We start from the raw sequence: 20,280 nt of genomic DNA on the forward strand, positions 1-20,280 counted from the left end.
TCACCTTCCCAGTGAATCCATTTGACCCCAGATAGGACAGGGCTCCTCAGCTCCCTGTAGAATCTGCTCCCCCCTAACAATGGTCACAGGAACTCTGGGCGAACCTCTGGCCTCAGAAGATGGCAACTTCCTGCAGGGTCACAGCTGAGATTTAATAAATTCCAGCCCCAGCAGAAATTCTTGCAAGACCTCACCTCTACCTCCCAAGTGAGGAGTAAGAGGCCCAGAGAGGTTGCGTGGTTTGTACAGGGTCCCACAGCTCCTAAGATGGCAGAGCCAGGATTTGAGGCCTGATAGAGCTGCCTTGAAAGCGCATTGCCTTGTGTTGCCTCTCAAACAGGAACAAACAACTTGCTGAAGTTGGGGTTTGGCATCACAGACAATGTCAGGGGCCCTCACGGGTCATCTGACTGTCTGTCTGCCTCACTTTCCAGAAAAGCAAACTGGGGTCCAGGGAAATAAAGCGACTTGCGTACAGTAGGCAGTCAATAAGGTAGCAGCATTTCTGAATAGTTTTCCAAGCCCCTGGCTAATTGCTGATGTCTGCTCCCCAGACAAGAATGTCTGGCTCCGCCTGTATCAGTCTCACCCACTGACATCTAAGCCCTGCTCTCCCCAGGTGCCCTCCCCCTGGGCCCACGTACGTCTACTTACTGGGCTGCCAGTGGCATGACACATTTCCCACCTTGGCCCTGGTGCAGGCCAGCCAGCTCCATGACCTCTACCACGTTGATGAAAGCCCTTGGAAGCTGTGGGCAGAAGGGTGGGCTTCAGTAGTCCCCAGGCACTTGTTGGGGGGGCGGGGCACTGGTTACTGCTGGAAAGAGCTTGGGGGATCATCTACAATCTACTTCCTCCTCCCCAACTTTACCAATAAACTGAGGCCCAGAGAGGGAGCGTGCCTTATATTATCCCATGGAATCTCCTTTATTGGCCCTGCTTTATAGACTGGGAAACCGAGACACAAGGCACTTGCCCAAGCCACAGTACCTGGCTACAAATCAGGCCGACTGGCTCCAGAAGCCAGCTCTTTCTTTGCCACCAAACAGATGCAGTCGGATCCAGTTAGAATCTTCCCCGCAGAGAAGCTGCCTCCCCCCGCCACCCCGCCCATCCCATCCAGGGACCTGCTCACCGGGGGGGGGGGGGGGGGCGCTCTGCTTGGCATGCATCTCACTGAACACATCTAGATGCACACGGGTCACAGCCCCTGGGGAGCAGCCTGGTTGCCACCAGGAACTGGGACCCAGGATCGTGCTGCCCCTGTGCTGTCTTACCTCCTCATAGAAGATGCCCAGGGCCTGCTGGATGTGCCGAACATACTCGCTGGCTGAGTGGGCCTCCTGTGAAGAAGCAAGGGGCTCTCCTCAGCTCCTGGCAGGAGCTGAGGAGAGTGGCCTGAGGCCAGCACAGGAGGGCACTGCATGGGCTGGGAAGCCCAGCCCTTACTGCTGGTGGACACAGTCTCTTGTAAGAAGTCATCCCTTGACCCCTACTAGGTACCATGAACAATCCCCACCCCACCCTGCTCCCAGCTCCTCTAACCCAGAGCCTGTCAGTGCTGGACCCCACTGCCGCTCCAGTCCCATCCGTTCCCCCGCCTCTCCTTCTCCAACCAGGACAGAGCCCCTGGTGGCCATGCTGTCTCTTTCCTCTGGGCTTTGGTTCGTGCTGGCCCCACTGCCTGGGACCCTCTGCACTGCCTCCCCCTCACTCCCATCCCTGTAACTCAGGTCAAGGGTCTCCTCCTCTGGCCCATCTCCCAACTGGAAGCTGATTTAGCCCCTTCCTAAAACATAGCTGGAGTTAATCCTGATGGAGGCCCCAGGTCTTTCCACAAAAAGCTGCTCTCAGGATCATAAACCTGACTGCTTGCACGAGGACAGATATTCTGGGGTCACTTCTGGCTCCCTGGACCCCAACGAGTGCAGGACACAATAGCATTTAAAACCCCACGGGACTAGGTCGCTTCTGCCTCTGGAGTCTGGGCAGGGAGGGAGAAAGCCCCTGGGTCGGGGGAGGCCGGTTCTCATCCAGAATTTGGTCACTGTCTGTGAGCCAAAGGAATGATAAATGCCTTCTCCTCGCTGCCTGTGACTGTCAAATATTCTACCACAACCTCTGAATTATGGAAGCTGCTTTTTTTTTTTTCTTCCGGCCAAATAAAATATAGCACATCCTCAACTTAGAATAAGATGTATCCCAAAAGTTATTACTTCCCACAGTTTGTAAGTCTGGACATATTTCCCCTTAGAAACGACATTAGGAGTGGGCTGGGTTCCCGGGCCGGCAGAGTTTGTTAACGCGTGTTGTCCTTGAAGGAGCAGTAAGCCATCGATCAGGAATAGTTCAACTGAATCAACCCTATTTATGGCATTGTTTCATCCTCCCCCTGCAACCTTCCCCACCACCAAGAGACGCCCAAAAAAGTGGGCAGGGACTCTAAGCAGGTGAGGGTGGGGCTCCCTAGTTATCCACTGGATACCAGAGAACAGTATTTGTGTGCATAAGAGAGGCCGCCTTGGCAGTGCCTGAAGAGTGGGGACATCCAGACACTTCTGGAATCAGGGGACCAATGCAGCCGCCACTCAGCAGTGGGAAAGGCAGGCCTCTCCTGGCATGTGTGAGCTGGGGCTTCCTGGGCAGACTCAGGTGCCTAGGAGAGCCGGCCCGTGTGCCTCCCGTGAGGGAGGTCCCGGCCCTGGGCCTGGATGGTGACCTTGGCCAGCAGCTCCCCTCTCAGGGCCCCCAGGGGGCTGCGCAGGGGCCTACCGGATTCTCGCAGTAATGGCACAAATCGTTGCTCCCAATGAACAGGGTGATGAGCTTCCAGTCTTTCTGTAGGTTGATTTCCTGAGGGGACAGAAGATCCCATTTAGGCCTTGGTGGGGGGCACGTGCATGTGCCAGACGGCCCCCCAAGTGCCTTTTCCTCTCTTTGTATCACAGTGGAGAGAAGATGCCGAGTGCAGGCTCTCCTGCCCTCACCTTGGTGCTGGGGCAAGGACTCCGCCGGGGGGGGGGGGGGGGTGGGTGGAGAGAGAGAGAGAGAGAGAGTGTGTGTGTGTGTGTGTGTGTGTGTGTGTGTGTGTGTACGCGCGCACGTGCGTGCTCACTCAGTACAGAGGACCTTTTTCCCTTTGAGGTCCTCTTAAGAAAGTTGCAGTCCAGGAGGAGGTGGTGTGTATTAACCCGCCCCTAAAATGGGATCGAAAGGCCTTCAAAGGAGCCGAGGGCACAAGACACATCTAGAAGCAAAAGCCCAGAGCTGGCCTCTCTTCAGGCCTGTGTCCAGGGAGGCGGGCGGAGGAGGAGCCCCTCGTGGACTGAGAGTTGGGAGGGGGACGGGGCGGCCCCCGGGGGAGCCTGCTTTCCACTCAGCGCCGCCATAATAGGAGTCCTCCCAGACGCTGAGTTCCAAGGCATAAACACAGAGTGTTTAAAAAAGTGCTGGTGGGGAGGTTTAGAGGGGCCGGGTTAGCGGGAAGGAGAAAGGGTTGGAATGAGCTGCCTATTTTTAGAAGCCAAAGTTTACATAATAGGGCTCTGGAAGCCAGCTCCTGGGTAAAGTGGAAAGCTGCCAGAGGCCGAGGCCTGCCACCTCCGGCCACCCTCTGCCCCTCTCACCTCCTGCAGCCGGCCCTGGGGGGAGGGGGGCGGCAGAGACGGGCGGCATCTTGGTGGCAAGGCCTGCTACTCGTGGCTCGTTTGGCCCCTCTTAAGGACCAGCCAAGAGCCTGAGCTGCAGTGATACAGAGGGGGTTCTTTTAGGGCGGCTTGCACCCACCCCAGCTACGGGCAGAGTGCCTTCCAGGGGTGGCCAGGGGTCCTGTACTCACAGGGCTGTTCTTCATTCGCTCCATGAGGTCCCGGGCCTGGGCCGGCATGTCACTGGAAGGGGGGGGAAGAGAAGGGGACATTAGGGCTGGCTCACGAGGGAGGGCTCAAGCTGTAGGATTTGGGCCTGGCAAGGAGATGTTTCAGGAAGAAAAATGTTATATAAAGTTCACTCCTTCAGAACGCATTGCAAGGCTTTCAATTCTCAAGAAATCTCAACCTGTTTAAAAATCAAAGATCTGCCATGGACCTTGAAGCCGTAGTTGATCCTGACCCTGCCAAGGGCTAATCCGCATCTCCCCACCCCCTTCTGCAGGCCTGGTCCTCTGAAGCCACTTCAGGGGGATCTGCTCGACCTTCCCATCAGGGACATTCCCTTATACTTCATCCAGCTCTTTCGCTGCAGGATGAAACTGAACTGAGCCTGTCCAGTTCTTATTTGGCTGTCTGTTTTAAAAATAACCTTTTGTATATTTGAAAAAATTCATCGTCCCAAATGATCCCTCAGCTTTCTCCTTTCCAAGCTTCACGACTCCTTTAACCTTTACCTCTAAGTCCCGCTCTCTGTTCCTTTAATCCTTTTGTTATTCTTTTCTGTAGTTCCTTTGGATTTCCACACCATTCCCCATCTCCTCACTTCTCCCACTTGCAACAAAACAGGACGGGGGAGACAAATATGGACAGGACTAGTTCTTCCTTCTCCTCCTGGATACCTGCCACGAACGAGGAATTGAATGCTTCTGGATAAGAGACAGGTATGTCAACGGAAGCTTACCCAGCAATAAAGGGGAATGAACTAGTGATACACAAAACAATGGGGATGTATCTCAAAATAACTTTGCTGGGTGGAAGAAGTTAGACAAGAAAAGAGTACATAGTCTATGGTTCTGTTTCTGTAAAGTTCTAGAAAATTAAAACTAATCTATAGTGACAAGAAAGCAGGTCAGTGGTTACCTGGGGCCCAGGGAGTGGGGTAGAGACAGGAAGGGGCGGGAGGGAGAGATTGATTACAAAGAAATACAGGGAAACTTTTGGAGGTGATGGATATATTTATCATCTTGATTGTGGTAATGGTTTCACAGGTATATGCATATAACAAACTGATCAAATTGTACACTTTTAATATGTACAGTGTACTCGTCAATCACACCTCAATAAACTGTTACTTAAAAAAAGATATGTATGTGAGAAGGGACACAGCCAATGGAGGCTTCCATGGAAGAAATCATAAAAGCAGTAACTGGTACAGAATGGGCATTTTAAATCTTTGCAGGTCCACAGTGAGCTGGGCATGTGGCCAAGCATACATGGTACCATCCCTGCCATGTTTCTCATTAATACATTCAGGACCGCATCTCATATGCTACTGCTACTGATGCGTGTGTCAGAAAGCTATAAAGAAAGCCTGTCCTGGTTAAAGGTGACCACATAAATCCCTGTAACCTTTTAATAGGTTCAAGATATGAATAGGGGAATCCACGGGTGATAAGCCCTCAAGGGCACCAGGGGAAGTCAGGAATGGCCTCTCCTTCCCTCTTCCCAGCCATGGTTCTTCCCATGCGTCAGGCTCAGCGCAAGCCCTACCTCCCCCATGGGCCTTCTCTCCGGGCTTGTTTATCCACACCTCCTCTGTTTCCTTTTTCAGTCTTGATGTGAAGAGCCATGCTCTGGGAGTTACAGGACCAGGAGTCCCCTTCCAGCTCTGCTACCAACGTGCTGTGGAGCTCACCCAAGTTACTGGGTCCTGCTAGCCTTGAATTTTTTCATCTTTTAAACAAACAGCCAAGACTAGATGACTTCTGGGGTCCCTTCCGGGTCTGCATCTGTCTGTATTCAGCCTGCCCGGTTCACATTTTGTACCCTTCTCTTCTCTTAGTTGTGCTCCAAAGAACAAAATCATTTCAGTCTGCAACGCTGCCATTACACAGCACTGTTGTTTTTTTTTTTTTCTTCCAAAAATTATGTCCTGTAGGTTTAGGCTTCTTAACTAGAAAGCAAGCTCTTTATAGGCAGGCAGTTTACTTTTTGATTCTTTTGTATCTTTTAGTAACCATCTTGGGGCTCAGTCCTTCCCAGCTGTTCAGTGAATTCTTGCTTATTGATGGATGGAAAGGAAGTTCGATCTTGAATAAAACTTTGAAACAAAATACTCTAATAATGACAAACTTTTTTTGCATACCTATTATATACTGTACTAAGTGCTTTCCATGGGTTATTGGTCTCATTTAATCCTTGCGACGACTCTGAGAAATAGGTACTATTATTATTCTCATTTATAGATGGGGAAACTCAGAGATACTAAGTGACTTGCCCAAGGTCACACAGCCAGCAAGTCTGGGGGCTGGGATATAGACATAGACGGTCTGACCTCAGGTCTCATTATCCTGGCTGCTCTGCTGTGGTATTTGTCTTTCTCTTTAGGTGAACTCATCCTTACCCACACTGTGCTAAATGGCACGGTGCAGATAAGGGAGACTCACAGAACAGTTCTCCAAACTTGCTTACTTAAGCTGACTAATGGCTCGCTCTCCTTTCCCCTAACACGGGACCGCAGAGATACTAACAAGAAGCTGCATATCTCGGCTACTTCCCCTGCCACTCTTCCCCAGGCACTCTTGGTGCCTGATGGAGACACCAAGCAGCAGTGAAATAGAAAAGGCAGTTTAAGAGAAGTGAAGCAGGAACGGGGAAAGGGGCTTGAATGTCAACAGACTAAGGAATCAATTCCTGGTTAATGAAGCCTGGGCTCTAAAAAAAAAATAATAAAAAGGTAATAATAATAACGGTGATACCAGCAACTAGAGGTTGACATTATGGCCCCACGAAGCCCAATCTTTTTGCAGAAAATAATTCTTCCTGCTTATGATGTTGAGGACCTGACATCGCTTCCTGTGGCTCAGAGGCTCAAAGCGAGCGTGGGGCCCTCCTTGCCGCGTCTGAAAGGAACTTTCCCTGCAAACGGGGTGAGTCAAGCGGGTTCTGTTTCCCTGGTGATCTGAGTGCAGCAACCCTTCTACAAAGCAAAGACCCAGCACGCTCTGTGCAGAAAATCAATGAACTCCGTCAGGCATTTCAACTTTAATTATCTGGGTTGTTGTCAACCACAGAAATCCAAGTGAAAACAAACAACTGCTATGTTGTTTTGAGGGCCTACCATCTAACTCCCTAGTGGCGATATACGGTTTTTTCAGAGTCAAGGGCTGGAGGTTCAGAGGCGAGAGAAGGGAGGAGGGAAGGGCGGCCAGCCGTGAGGTCCTGCTCTGTGTCCCCAAGGTGCTGAGAGTTGTCACCTGCACATTCGACCCCAGCCTCCTCTGGGCTGGGAGACCAGCTGGAGTCAGCAGGAGGGCACCCTGCGCCCTGGCCGCGTGCTTCCTGTCCGGCCACCCTCAAGGGCTTCTCCCCACTGCCCTGAGAGGTGCTAACAGCTCAGTGGGCAGAGCGAAGGCTCTGATTCAGCCTGGTCTGATCCTGGCTCCTCTGGTCCCTCGCTCTGATAACCTTGGGCCATTCAGGAAACGGTCTAAGCCTCTGTGTCCTCACGCTAGTACCCATCTTGAAGGGTGTAAGGATTACAGGAGATAATCCACGTGAGGGGGCAGCTCAGGGCCGGGCAGCAGAAGTGCTCCGTGCACCACGGCTCTTACGGCCCGTCTGTGGGCCCGGGTCCCAGACATCACCCTTCTCTCATCCCCGATCTCTCGGCCTTGCCCTCCTCTGTCCCACCAGTACCCACGTCTACTCACCGAGCTCTGGCCCCTCCCACTGCTGCATTCAGCCCGGCGGTCTCCTCCCGGGTGCCGGTGGAGAAGCCGAAGATTTTGGGGTTGAACTTCTTCAGAATGTCTTTGAAGAGGGAAGGAGCAGAGAGCACAGGTGAGAGGGAGATGGACGTGCAGTGTTGGGGCACAGGTGTGGGCAGAACGCTTCTGGGTCTTTTCAGGGCAGGCTGACTTCTCTCCTTACAGACAACCTTCTCTTCCCTCGCTCAGGGGAAGGGCCCCGGTCTCAGGGAGGGGTTGCTACGGCCACAGTGATGGTGCCTCTCCGTGTTGCTACTTACTGGGCAGTGTGGTGTGGGTCCCCAAGTCGCCATCCCCTCCAATGCTGGGGAAGAGAAAGCACATTTGTTAAAATCACAGGTCATCATATTTCTGAGTCAGAACCAGACAGTCTGCCCTGGGGCAGGATTCCCATCCCCCTTAGGAATAACAGAAGCATCGGGGGTTCGCCTTGCATCCCAGCACCGGGCATCGAGTACCCGGCCTCATCTCTGGAGGGGTGACAGGGAAACACACCACCCATGCTTCTGTGGGGAGCGTCATCAACAGAGATGAGTGGAGAACACCCTCACCTCCAGGACAGTCCCCTCCAGGCTGTGGGGAGGTCACTGGAGTTGCTGGGTCGGGCTCCCACCGCTGTCTGAAAGGCAAAGAGAAGGCTCTAGAGCTGGGCTGGGTCGGGTGCAGGCTGGGGGCACTGGGGAGGGGCCCTCTTGCTCTGGTGTAGCAGCTGGGACCTGGATTTACCTTTTCTGAAAATGGTACCAGCTTTTCCCCAGGCCACTTAATCTCGGAGTCCTGACTTCCCCATCTTCCACACACAACCAGTAACCAAGTTGTGGAAGAAGCAAGATTCTTCCTCCCCAACCTCTCTGGCTTCCATCCCTTTCTTCGTGTTCCCTTTGCCATATTTCCAGGTGAGACTCTCATCTCCTCACCATGGACAGCTCTGGCCTCCACCTGACCCCACGGTCTCCAGTGTCTCTTCCCATCTCACGGGGCTGCCCACCTGCTCTGCCAAGCACACCTGTTCCTTCACGCCTCCCCCGGACTCTGACCTTTCAGTGGGTGCCTCTTACTCACAGGGTCAGAGCCAAACCCCTTCACCAACATTCAGAGCTCACCATGACCTGGTTTCCACTTTCCTTTCCTTGTTCACCGCCCCCTTTCCTGTCCACACAAACCTTCAGGTCTAAACAAGTTGATCTGAAGCATGAGGGCCTTGGACCGGCCTACTACCAGCCACTCCATCCTTTCTGGGAATGCTAAAGCTCCTCCTTTCCAGCCATTATGTCTCCAGTTCATTCTCTAACACCTTTGTCAATTTCTGCCTCCTCCATAATGCTTTTTCTAAAGGCCCTATTTTTAAAATTAATGTTTATTGGAGTATAGTTGCTTTCTAAAGGCCCTATCTTAAAAAAAGAGAGTATTCCTCTTTGAAAATTACAAAAGTAATACGCGTTCACTATGACCAATGAAATGATACAAAGATGTTTTAATTACTAATTTACCCCTACTTTAATAACCTGCCCCCTGCTCCAGGTTCTACATCCCCTCCCTCCTCACCCCTTACCCTCACATACACACTACCAGAATCAATTAATGGTTAAGAGCCTGGTGTGTATCCTTCCTTCCACAGCTTTCCCCACGTTCATACCAAAATTAAAACACACCCAAACCCATCTGGAGAAGTTGTTCCTTACTGAAATGAATACCTGATTTCACAAGTCCGGTTTTTCCCTTATATGATTACGTATCTCCTTCTGTGTGTTTTTTATTTCCCCAGCTGGACAAGTTTCCAGAGGGTTAAGACTACATCTCATACTTATTTTCCCTCTGAATTGCTAGCAGAGTGTCTCACACACAGACAATAGCTAAATAGTTGGCCAATACAATTCCTTTAGTGAAACTGTGCTACGTGCAGGTATTGGGCCCCCTCTGCCCCCACAAACACATCTTTAAATGGGGTGAGCGGGTGCTGGGCAGTGTGTGGGTAAGACCCACCACCCTAGGAGTCTGGGTGAAGGAGATGAGTTCCCTGGTAAAGGCAGGCAGACTTGAATAAGTACCTTAACACAGGGGTCCCCAACCCCCGGGCCTCAGACCAGTACTGGTCCGAAGCCTGTTAGGAGCTGGGCCGCACGGCAGGAGGTGAGTGGCGGGCAAGTGAGCAAAGCTTCACCTGCGATTCCCCACCGCTACTCATTGCTCACTTTACCACCTGAACCCAACCCCTGCCCCCCTCCCCTGTCCGTGGAAAAACTGTCTTCCACGAAACCTGTCCCTGGTGCCAGAAAGGTTGGGGACCGCTGCCTTAACACACACAGATGAAATGCTTGGGAACAGTGGGGAAGGGGGATGGACGGCTTCTATCAGGGGATGGAGGGGAGGCCCCGTGGAAGAGGTGGTATTGAGCCAGGCTGTGGAAGGGAGGAGGGGAGGGCATTCTCGATTGCCTGCTGGTGTTTTGCGGCTGCCTGGCTATGTTTCATTGCCGGACACAGGTATGTTCTCAGCTAAATGCTGAACACAGAGCTGATGTGGAGGAAGAGGTGATCCCGCACAGGGCCTGGCCCAGCTCAGTACTCACAGTCAGCGAGTCACCCAGGGCAGCCACCACTTTGATATCCGCTGGTCGGAGCTCATGGACTAGGGAGACAGGAAAAAAGATGGATGGTCAGTGGAGGTCTTCCTTTGAAACTATTAACTTGGCTAGGAGTCTGAGATTCTGTTCTTATGCCACAGGTTCCCATTAAACTTATTTCCAGCCCAAGGCTTTAGAAAATTTGTATTTTCCATCTACTCAGAGCAACTAAGGCACTGAAGGTAATGGGCTTGATGGCTCTCATCCATCCTGAGAGGAGCCCAATTCACACTGGAGTGGTCCAGGAAAGTTCCAGCTGGGTGGGGGATGGGTGGGTCATGAGCACAGGTAGAGAGGACCCCAATCCCTGACTATACCTACCTCACTGGGCAGGGAGGTCAGAAAGGCTGCCGTTGGGACTAAGCCGAGAGGAGAAGTGCGGTTTGTGGAGAGCCTGGGAGCCCAGCAGTGCTGCAGCCTAGCTTGTCATGGGCTACCCAGGATCAAGGTCTGCACTGCATGGGAATCAGCAAGACCTGCTCAAGGCTCCAAGGTGTGTTTGTAGGTTCTCCCAACAACCTGACGCTTAGCCAGGCCCTCGACCGAAGGGGGTGATGACGTTTATACTAACCTGACGTGGGGACACTGTTGGAAGGATTCCACTCCTCACACAGGAAGTCACTGCCCCAGTTCTAAATCAACAGGAGGAAAGACACAACACCCGACACTCACTGTGCAGGAAGGTTAGCTTCAGCCCAGGAAGAACTAGCTAAGGAATTCTTGGTGGAGGCTGGAATTATGTTACGGCAGGGGATCATGTGAGGCTAGAGCTGCGAGTTGTGGATGGAGTGAGAGGGGAATCAGAGAGGAGAAAATAGGTCTCTCCCCACCTGCCATGCACAAAACACATGATGTGTGGACACACTCATGCACACCCACAGTCTTTCCCACCTCAACTTATCTACACCCTTAAATGGAGCCCACAGTCATCCAAAGTAGGGGAGAAAACAGTGAAGGTGTGCAACAGGTGGTCTCCCAAAGGAACACAGACTTGGATGCCTAATAAGAGGTTCCATGTGGGTTTTGGTGGTGTCGTTTAACATGAAACTAATGGACACTAATTACAATGCTAGGACCAAAACAATAATTACAATATATTTAGGACAGTAACGTGAAATTTTTACAACTGCAAAGTTTCTGGTTTCTGCATATCATTTCTGAATATGTGCATATCATTTCTTTTGGTGTATTTAACTTAATAGCCAAACAACTCCTTGTATGTATATAAATTAACGTCTATAACCTGGATACCTTCAGTCCAATTCTCTTGTCTCTGGAATATAGGGCACACTTGCCAGGCGCTGGAGGAGGGGATGGGGAGGGAAGCAGAGGGCGCAGAAGTTGGGGGAAAGATAGAGTCCCTTCCCTAGTGCAGACGCTTGCGCGTGCCCAGAGGGGCCTGAGGGACAAGCCCAGTAGGGCTGAGTGCACAGTAGGGCTCCACACACAGGTGTTGTCCGGTTGACTGATTCTCTAGGCGTGTGGTCGCCAAAGGCTTTGGAAGCTTGTCTCTTTCATTTGGTCAGATGATGAAGCAGACATGCCTTGTTGAAACACTCCTCTCACAAGGGAGCAAAAACGAAACTTCCTTTAAATAGTAGTTGCTTAATCTGATGTAATTTAGTTTATTCCAAGGAACTGCTCAATTCATCACACGGATGGAGTCCTTCTTCTGTGTGGGAGTTCTACTGAAATCAAGAACACGTTTGTGCGCAGATGACAAATATCTGGGGAAGATGCAATTAAAAAATATTCTATAGCCATGAGCACTTTAGAAACATCTCGGAGAACTGGTGAGCCAGGGACAAGCCCATCCCATGCGGATGAGCAGACCCAGGTTGGAAACGGAGCGCTCTCGTCTGTCCCAAGGGAAGAACTGTACTTGGCACCCTATGCCAGGGCACCTGGATCCCCTGCGGGTCTTGTTAAATGCAGATCCTGAGACAGCAGGACTGGTGTGCTGCCTAAGACTCTGCATTTCTAACAAGTTCTCAAGTAATGTTGCTGTTGCCTGTCTGTGGCTAATTTAAGTAGCAAGGTATTTTAAAAAAAGAAACAAATCCCACCACTTTCTAGGCCTGGGTTTTTAACTCTTCCAGCAACAGAAGCAAAGACACATGAGACTAAGATCCAAGAGGACACAACCAGAACCACTGTTTTCACCAGTGTATACCCAGCACTTTGCACAGTGCCTGTGCCATTTAGGTATCCAATAAATATACGCATGTTAGATAAATCAATCAATGCCCAAGTGACAAGATGTAGCTGACATTTCAATTCTAATGGATTTTGTCAGTGGTTGGCCTGGGACACACCTCTGTTGGGCTAACATGAGCCTAAGAGAATTCAGAGAGGCTGGATGGTGGCATTACCACAAGGCTTGTATCCCAGAGCTTAGCACCTAACGGTTCTTCAATAATTTCAGGTGAGTTAGTCTCAGTGCTTCAGCTGGCTTATAAAAGGTCTTTCCTCAATCATTCCTGCTGCTCCAGAATCCATTTTCCACACTAGTCAGGGGGTCTTTAAAAAGGTGAAATAGATTACATCACCTTCTCCTAGAACCTCCGACAGTTTCCCACAGCGCTCCACCTGAAGTCCAACCTTCTTTCTTAGGGATTCAGATTCTGTGTGATCGGTCCCTCAATAAACCCTCTGGTCTCATGACCTACTCTCTACCTCATTCACACACCCACAGCCACACTGACTTCTTTCTCTCATCAAGTACACCCGACTCAGCCCCACTTCTGAGCCTTTGCACTCCCTGGTCCTGCCTGGGACTCTGGCTCTGGCTCTCCAGATAGCCGGCATCTTTTCATCATACACATCCCAGCTCAAATCTCTCCTCCTCAGAGAGGCCTGACGTGGTCTGCGTGGCTCATCAGAGCGCGCCACCCTCCCTGCCCCGCCTCACTTTCCTGCGTCACCTTCCTCAGAGCTGTCTTCGCTCTGTGAGGTGACTGTGCTTAGCTGTCTGCTGGATGCCTCCTCTGGTAGGCTGTAAGCTCCATGAGGGCTGGGACCCATCTGTCTGGTCCACTGCTCTATCTTCCTGACTCAGTGTCTGACACACAGTAGGTGCCCAGCCTGGAATGACCTCTAACTCCTGAGGGCAGGACCACGCGGACACTTCTCTGAATGGCCTCCAGCCCCTCGCGCAAGACTGGACAAACCATAGGTGCTCATCCGATACTGGTGGTTGATCCCTCGATCTGGTGGCCGACACATGTGGTCTGGACCAGGCCGGTCCTGCAAGGCCGGGTGTGGTTCAGGATCCTTCAGGCCATCTTTGCAGTAGCTGCCCCTAAAGCCACGGGCCCTGAATCCTCAGAGCTAGAATGATTGACTTGAACCAGAATGATCGACTTGAACCAAACAAGCCCTGGAGGCCCACCTGCATATGTGTCAGCTTCCTGTTGGGCCCAGCCCCCGGAATTGAGGTTCTTCCCACTCAACTACAGGAAATTGACAGTGCATCATACCCACTGCCTCCCCCTCATCTCTTCTTGAAAGGCTGAGCTGCCTGATCAGAGATGATGTTTGTGCAAAGGTCAAAGACAACTGATCCACAGGCACTTCCTCTAGTTGGTTGCTGACATCAGGTAAACACTTGAGAACATGTTAGGACAATCCTGGGACTATGTGGCTCAGGAGCCTTTTCTTCACATTCCAATTTCCAGTATGTAAGAGGGGTACGTTTCTGATGAAGCTAACTCTCGGAAACCCACACCACGCCCCGAGTCGCCGGGAGGTGGAAATGGTTTGTCCCTGAGAGAGGCAGACGTGCGTCAGGGGTTACCTCAATGGATGGCTTCGTGGGGTATGTGTAGTTACTGTTCCGGGGGGTTCTCAGGAAGGGTTCATTCTAAGAGAGAAAAGAAACCACAGGGAGAGGTTATCCAACAGTCTGGAAGATTGCTTAGGAAACATTAAGTACTAACAATCCTGTCCTGTAGATTTATTTAACGTGATCTTCTGCATTTAAATAGAAAGAACCGTACAAACATAGTTTCATTCATTCCCTAGAGGGTTTTACATAACAGCTTTGACAAGGGGTGCACAATAAAAGGCCTAAAAAGGGTTCCATACATGTTCTATTCAGGGTTCTGCGCTTTTGTTTTCACCCTGACAATTGAACATCTCCCTAATCCTCAGAATGATTTTCTTTCCTTTGTCATTTCTCTGGCAAGAGATTCATATTATAGCACTTTTTTCTTCACCAACAAGTGTTATGATCATCAATGTATTTTAATATCTGTTGCTATTATTATTATTTTGCCTGCTTTGAATTATGTATCTTACCCCCTTCGGGTTGGCTTCACATACTCTGGTTGTGTTTTTTTTCTCGTGAAACAGCCTCTTCTTTCCCTGCTCGCCTATTTATTTTACAATCAGTTTCACACATGCCCAGTCAAGAATCCAGGTCTATTCAGTTGTGGGTGATAAGTTAGTCGAAGAAGGAAGTAGACAAAGGAGAAACGGGGGAAAGCAGGTAACGAGAAAATGTGAAAATGACAGTGAAGCAATAAGAAGTTCATAAGCCAGAGATCAGGCCAAACAGCCCAGGGCTGTCAACACCTTCACAAGACGTGCTGAGTGGGGTAGAAGGGGCATGGTCTGAAAATTTGGGAATAACATGGGAGTAGGTAGGAAGAACCGGAATGTTGGAGAAGAGGTCATTGGAGATCCAAACCAGGGGTTGAAAGCTGACTGCCCATCTGCTCTATTTTGGCCTGAAAGGTGCTTAAAAAGGAAAAGGAGGAAAGGAAGGGAGAGGAGAGAAGACCAACCCTGAATGCTTCCAGAAGGGGTGTGTGCCCTTCAGTTCTGGCCCTACCACCTCCTCTTGTCCCAGACCTGATCCCATCCACACAGTCGTGTTCCTGCCTGGCACTGCATCTGAGTTTGCAACCCCTGAATGCCCCCGCTCTACAGATGAGGAGCAACTGGGGGGCAGAGTGGAGGAGGGACCTGCTCCAGGTGGAGAGCAGGCAGTGAATGCAGAGCCGGGCCCGACCCGCCAAGCCTCCTGACCAGCAGTGGCCTCCTTCCATTCCTCACGGGGAATCCCTCCTGATCACGGGGGTCAGGTCCGAGAAAGACCCTGCTGGTCAGACAGAGGGATGAGGAAGAGAAGGTCTCAGCAGTCACCTTGGAGGATGAAATCTAGGTACATGAAAGCCCTAGCCCTCAGCACAGACCTTGGCTCCCTGGGCAGTGCACGTCCCTCCTAACCTCCGAGTCTCGGCATTCCTAGCTGCAACACGATTCAGAGGGGGCACTCGGGGCCAAGGGCAGGAAGTGTGCCCTGGACCATCTGCAACACTGCAAGGAGACAGAGCTTACAATGGCACGTCGCCCCGGCTAACGAGGCTTGTCTCTGGCCAATGCTATTGTGTCCCCTGAGCTTCACCGTCAGACGAGGGCACTCTGGGAGCATCCTATAAATAAATGACCCACCTTTGTAGAGCACCATGTGTTCAGAGCTCTGTTCTAGGTGGCAGAATAAGGGGAGGATACAGAGGCTTACAACCCAGTCAGACAGAGAACACGAGAAGCATCAGGTAGCGAAGCATCAGAGGATAGCGCGTCCAGTAAGTGCAGTAATTGCTGAGGAACGGCTGCAAGATCTGGGAATGTGTGGTCCTCAAAGACGAGACTCACTGGGAGGGGGGTCACTCGTTATCGTTCTCTCCCCACTTCACGGGAGCCCCGATGGGGCACAGGGCCTGGGGGCTGGAGCTAGTCTCAGAGTGGCTACCACAGGAAGAACCGGAGAGCAAAGACGCTCCCTGCCCTTCCAGACATGCTTAAAATCAAACTGGAGAGTCTATTCCATCACATGATCCAACGGTAGAGGGAGGGGCCAGAGAGGGGAGACTGAACTAAGGCGTCAGGGAGACACTGGAACGCGGTGGGGAGTGAGGCCAGAACGGGAAAAATGAGAACAGGTCCAGGACAGTGGCAGACAGGCGGCCTGGGTGCCCTGGGCCTGTTTTACTGCCCGTTGACCGCACTGTGTCTGCATGAGTCAGACTGGGTTAAAGGCCTGGCGCTGAGCAGAGGGAAGAGGGAGCCCATTTAGTCCGCTGGCTCTCCTAGGCTAGGTTGCTAACACCAGTAAGTAGAAAGCTAAGCCTACTGGAGGCCAGCACGAGGAAATGTTCTAGTTAGAGCTGTGCTAAGACGGTGTGGCCTGCTGGTGGGCACAGCCCGGACCGCCCACCTGATGTGAGTCAGCAACGTGAGCCAGTGGTTTCGGGAAAAGGTCTTGTTCATCTTGGCAGTGTTACTGGGTGTAAAGTTCTGTGAAGGAGAGCTGGTTTTCTTCTGTGCTGCTCGGACCAAACCAGGTGTGTACTGTCAGGGCCGGGCACCAATTTAAGGGGGGGCCACGTTCCAAGGAGACATACCTACTACGTGAGGCAGGGTTTGGGACACTTGTCTGCGATAAATAGTTGAGGAAACTGGGGAGAAGACCCAGGGGAGGGTGGTAGTGGTAGAAGAGAGGAGGACATAACAGCAGTGCATGGAACACCCTCTGACATTTCTGTCCCACCTCATCCCAACCTCCCATCCTATCCCATCCCATCATCCCATCCCAAACGCGACCTACTAGGCTGATTTTACAACATATTAACAGGTAGCCACTTGGCTGTTAGAAAAGCACTGCCTTGAGAGTGTGGAAGTTTAAGTAGAAGCCATAGCCTCTAGTTGCCTTGGGAGGGATGTGGTAGAATAATTCAATTATTATATGAGAGATTGCCTCAACAGGACTCCAAGGCCCTCTGCACTGAGATCCTAAGGTTATAAAATTCTCTGTTGCTCTATGATGGGAAGCGTCAGGTGACCTTTAACACACAAAGTGTTGAGGACCTGAACTGGGGTGGTGGCAGTGGGAACGGAAAGGGCGCCTGCAGGAAAAACACTAGGAAGGATCCTATCAGATAGCGTGCCTGACGTTTCACACCTGCAGAACTGTGACAGCCACAACAACGTGGACAGAAATAGGAAGTCCTAAGGATCAGAGAGTTTGGGAAGACAGCTATTTTGTTCCTATGGACGTTGTTACTCAAACATCATTTTTTGAATGAATATGAGTTTGAGATGATGAGGAGGTCCGGGCAGGAATGGGAGATTTAGAAGTCCAAAGCATTCAAAAGGCAATAGACCCCATACGTAATTCAAAAGAGAAACACTGCTAAACAATAAAGGAAGTATAAGGGAATCCAACAAACCTCGGCTTTTTCTCAAGATGAAAGACTGGATGAAATAGCACTTGAAATTATTTCACTTTGTCTCTCCGTGTTTCCCCCTGGTTCCCCCATTCTGTGGGTACCCTGGTCATATATTTAATCTGCCTTCTGGGTAAGCTTACACCATAGAGGGCAACCAAGGGGGAAAGATCTCTTAAGGGTTAGAAATAGAGCTCAAGTTTGGGGAAAAAAAGTAAGAAATGACTACACAGGTTGGGGGATCCTAGGCAAAGACATTTAACGGGAAACCCTGGTAATGGACAGATCTCAGAGTGAGGGGACCTAAAGAAAGAGAATAGGGCTGAGACATGGAAGTTGGAGAATGTCCACATTTTCGATGCTGGGAGAAAGGAAGGAGGGTCATTAAAAGAGATGAGGAGGGGCAGACGCTAGAAAAACAGAACAATCAAGGTGGTTTTACATCCACGAATGCAGGGAGGAATGAATTCACGGAGGAGGCGGCTAACTCTGACAAATGCTTCTAGAGAGGGCAAGAAAAAGACCTGAAAAAGGACTCTGCTCACCTTTGGCCGATTTCTTCAAAGCTTGAGGAGGAGCCACAGCCAGCAGCCCTGGGTTAGGGAAGGAGTGGGCAGAGGCCATGAAGGCAGGAAGGGGACAACAGTCACAGTCCGCAGAGCAACTGATCAAAAGTTGGCCATAGGGCTTCCCTGGTGGCGCAGTGGTTGAGAGTCCGCCTGCCGATGCAGGGGACACGGGTTCGTGCCCCGGTCCGGGAAGATCCCACATGCCGCGGAGCGGCTGGGCCCGTGAGCCATGGCCACTGAGCCTGCGCATCCGGAGCCTGTGCTCCGCAACGGGAGAGGCCACGACAGTGAGAGGCCCGCGTACCGCAAAAAAAAAAAAGTTGGCCATAAAATCCTGTGTGCAACCTTAAAGTCTAACAGAAATCCATGGAATACTGTTAAGTGCCCGACCTGGCTGGGCAGAATGCACTTGCAGTTGATCGGGGCTGGGGGAGGTGCAGGCAGGAAGCTGAGAGAGCTCCCCAGTGCTTGCATCCGTCCCTGCCCCCTCCTCCCTGCTGGGTCCTGCCTGTGGCCTCTATGTTTAGACTCAGCTAGGATTAAGATATGTGATGCCTGGCCCCTGTCAGCTCACACTGAGTTGCTGGTGGACTTTTATATAGCTCCAAGGCACATGGGAGGGAGCAGATGGGACCTGAGGAATGCAGAATTCTACGTTGCCTGGTGCTCTGAAGTTGGGCTGGCCAACAGATGGATCCTTTTGGAATGTGCTCTGGGGTTGCCTGGCAACCGCTTCTCCAGGCTGGGCTTCTACGGTTCCAGGAGGCTGGATTTGCTCTCCTCTGCTCACCAATGGCTCATTCAGGTTCTGTCCAGGAGCAGAAGCGGAGCCCGATGTGGCTTGAGATTCTGGGTGAAGCAGCAGCCTTTTGGGGCTCCTTGCCTGATCTGGGACTTTGAAGCCTATGGTGACAGGGCTCTACCTGCCCCAGTGCCTAGGCTCCAAGCTGGTACTTAACAGATATTTGTGAGGAGGAGAGCAAATGACGGCTCCCTGGAATGGGTTGTTATTACTTTTACTATTTAATGGAAGGGGAATTGGCAGGTTGGAGAGGGTTTTCCATGGCTGATGTTCAGAATGGCCATATGGGTTCTGAAAATATTGAAATACTTACCCCCGTATGGCTTACAGCCACTGCTCTGAGTCCCCGAATGCCCCCACTACCCAGGTTGCCTGGTCCCTCCCCTAGAACCTGCTGTGCATGGATCTAGCAATTAAAGGGTTTAGCCCTGGCACAGAAGGGCCCTCTAGGACCTTGCCCACATTGCACTGATTATTACATATTTTGACCACCTCCTTCGCTCCAAGCCCTGGACCCGGCATCTGAGCCCTCTGCTACCACTGCCTTCACTCCTGCATCCCTTCTTCCCACCCTCCTGATGAAGCTGATGGTACACAAGGCTGAGCCTGGGCCTGAGACTGGGGTGGGGAAGGCAGCAGACAGGGAGGGGTATACCAGGCAGGGCTGCCCACTGTCTCTGGAGCCCTGGCAGACACACGGGGGAGCTGCAGGTCCTCTCCCTGCTCAGCTGGGAGGGTGGGAGAGGGCGAAGCAGCCCAACCCAGGTGGGAAACCCAGCCTCCCAGACCGGGTCCGGCTCTCCTGCTTTCATTGCCTCTGAGGGCTCTCTGGCCTCAGCCTTATTTGGTTAAAGAGCCATAAGACAGGGGCTAGAAGAGGGGGTTGAAGGCAATGGGCACATGTACCTGCCCCACTCCTGGGCCTGAAATCAGGTTTAACAACCACTTAGATCTTCCTCCTTAAAAGGAGCCCAGCCAGCCTCACCCCAGTCATGGCAAGGCCGGGCCTGCTTGTCCCTCCCCAACGCAGCTCCAGGGCTCTCCTCTCTGACCCTCTCCCTGCCGGACATTCCCGATCCAGGCTCGACGACCACTAACCACAGCTTCTGAGCCCAGCTGGCTTCTTGCTAGGCCTCCAACCTGCAGCCAGACCTTCCCAACTGCCCCACGTACCGCTGCTGAAATGAGTGGTCTTGCCACCTTCTGGCTTATTAATGCCACTTCTCAAGAATCCACATCCGTCACCCTGCTCGTCTCCCTCTACTGGGGCCAGGCCTCCTCTCCCACCTGCCTCTCCTAAAGACACAGGTGCTTCTGTACCTTCTTCTACCCCTCTCTGTTCTCCTCCACTTCCCTCCCTCCATCCTCCGAAGTCCATCCTCTCCCAGTCAGGGGGCAAGATGGGCAAAGGGGAA

At 51.8% G+C, this 20,280-nt stretch overlaps 1 protein-coding gene and 1 long non-coding RNA gene across 14 annotated transcripts in view; one reads left to right on the forward strand and one right to left on the reverse strand.

Annotated features, from left to right (window-relative positions):
* The window catches only part of LOC111174931 (uncharacterized), a 141,292-nt gene extending 121,054 nt beyond the window's left edge, over positions 1-20,238 (forward strand). For all 9 annotated transcript variants that reach the window (XR_016395494.1, XR_016395495.1, XR_016395492.1 and 6 more), the window contains 3 exons: positions 4,437-4,591; positions 6,680-6,799; positions 7,566-20,238. This is a non-coding gene — a long non-coding RNA (uncharacterized LOC111174931). The remainder of the gene's footprint in view (positions 1-4,436; positions 4,592-6,679; positions 6,800-7,565) is intronic.
* Positions 1-20,280, reverse strand: part of PLB1 (phospholipase B1) — a 171,529-nt gene that overhangs the window by 11,641 nt on the left and 139,608 nt on the right. For 4 of the 5 annotated variants that reach the window (XM_022574167.3, XM_089923307.1, XM_089923306.1 and 1 more), the window contains 10 exons: positions 14,059-14,124; positions 10,834-10,894; positions 10,209-10,267; positions 8,191-8,258; positions 7,900-7,943; positions 7,583-7,682; positions 3,839-3,890; positions 2,773-2,853; positions 1,278-1,343; positions 655-749 (listed from right to left, as the gene is read on the reverse strand). In XM_022574167.3, the coding sequence (XP_022429875.2) occupies positions 655-749; positions 1,278-1,343; positions 2,773-2,853; positions 3,839-3,890; positions 7,583-7,682; positions 7,900-7,943; positions 8,191-8,258; positions 10,209-10,267; positions 10,834-10,894; positions 14,059-14,124 (692 nt within the window). Of the gene's footprint in view, positions 1-654; positions 750-1,277; positions 1,344-2,772; positions 2,854-3,838; positions 3,891-5,508; positions 7,683-7,899; positions 7,944-8,190; positions 8,259-10,208; positions 10,268-10,833; positions 10,895-14,058; positions 14,125-20,280 lie in introns of those variants that run through there. The other variant, XM_030762980.2, reaches the window with a different exon arrangement.

The sequence above is a fragment of the Delphinapterus leucas genome, chromosome 13, assembly GCF_059928025.1.
Source record: "Delphinapterus leucas isolate spDelLeu-1000000601 "Yukka" chromosome 13, BTC_Dleu_Yukka2, whole genome shotgun sequence".
Lineage (NCBI taxonomy): Eukaryota > Metazoa > Chordata > Mammalia > Artiodactyla > Monodontidae > Delphinapterus > Delphinapterus leucas.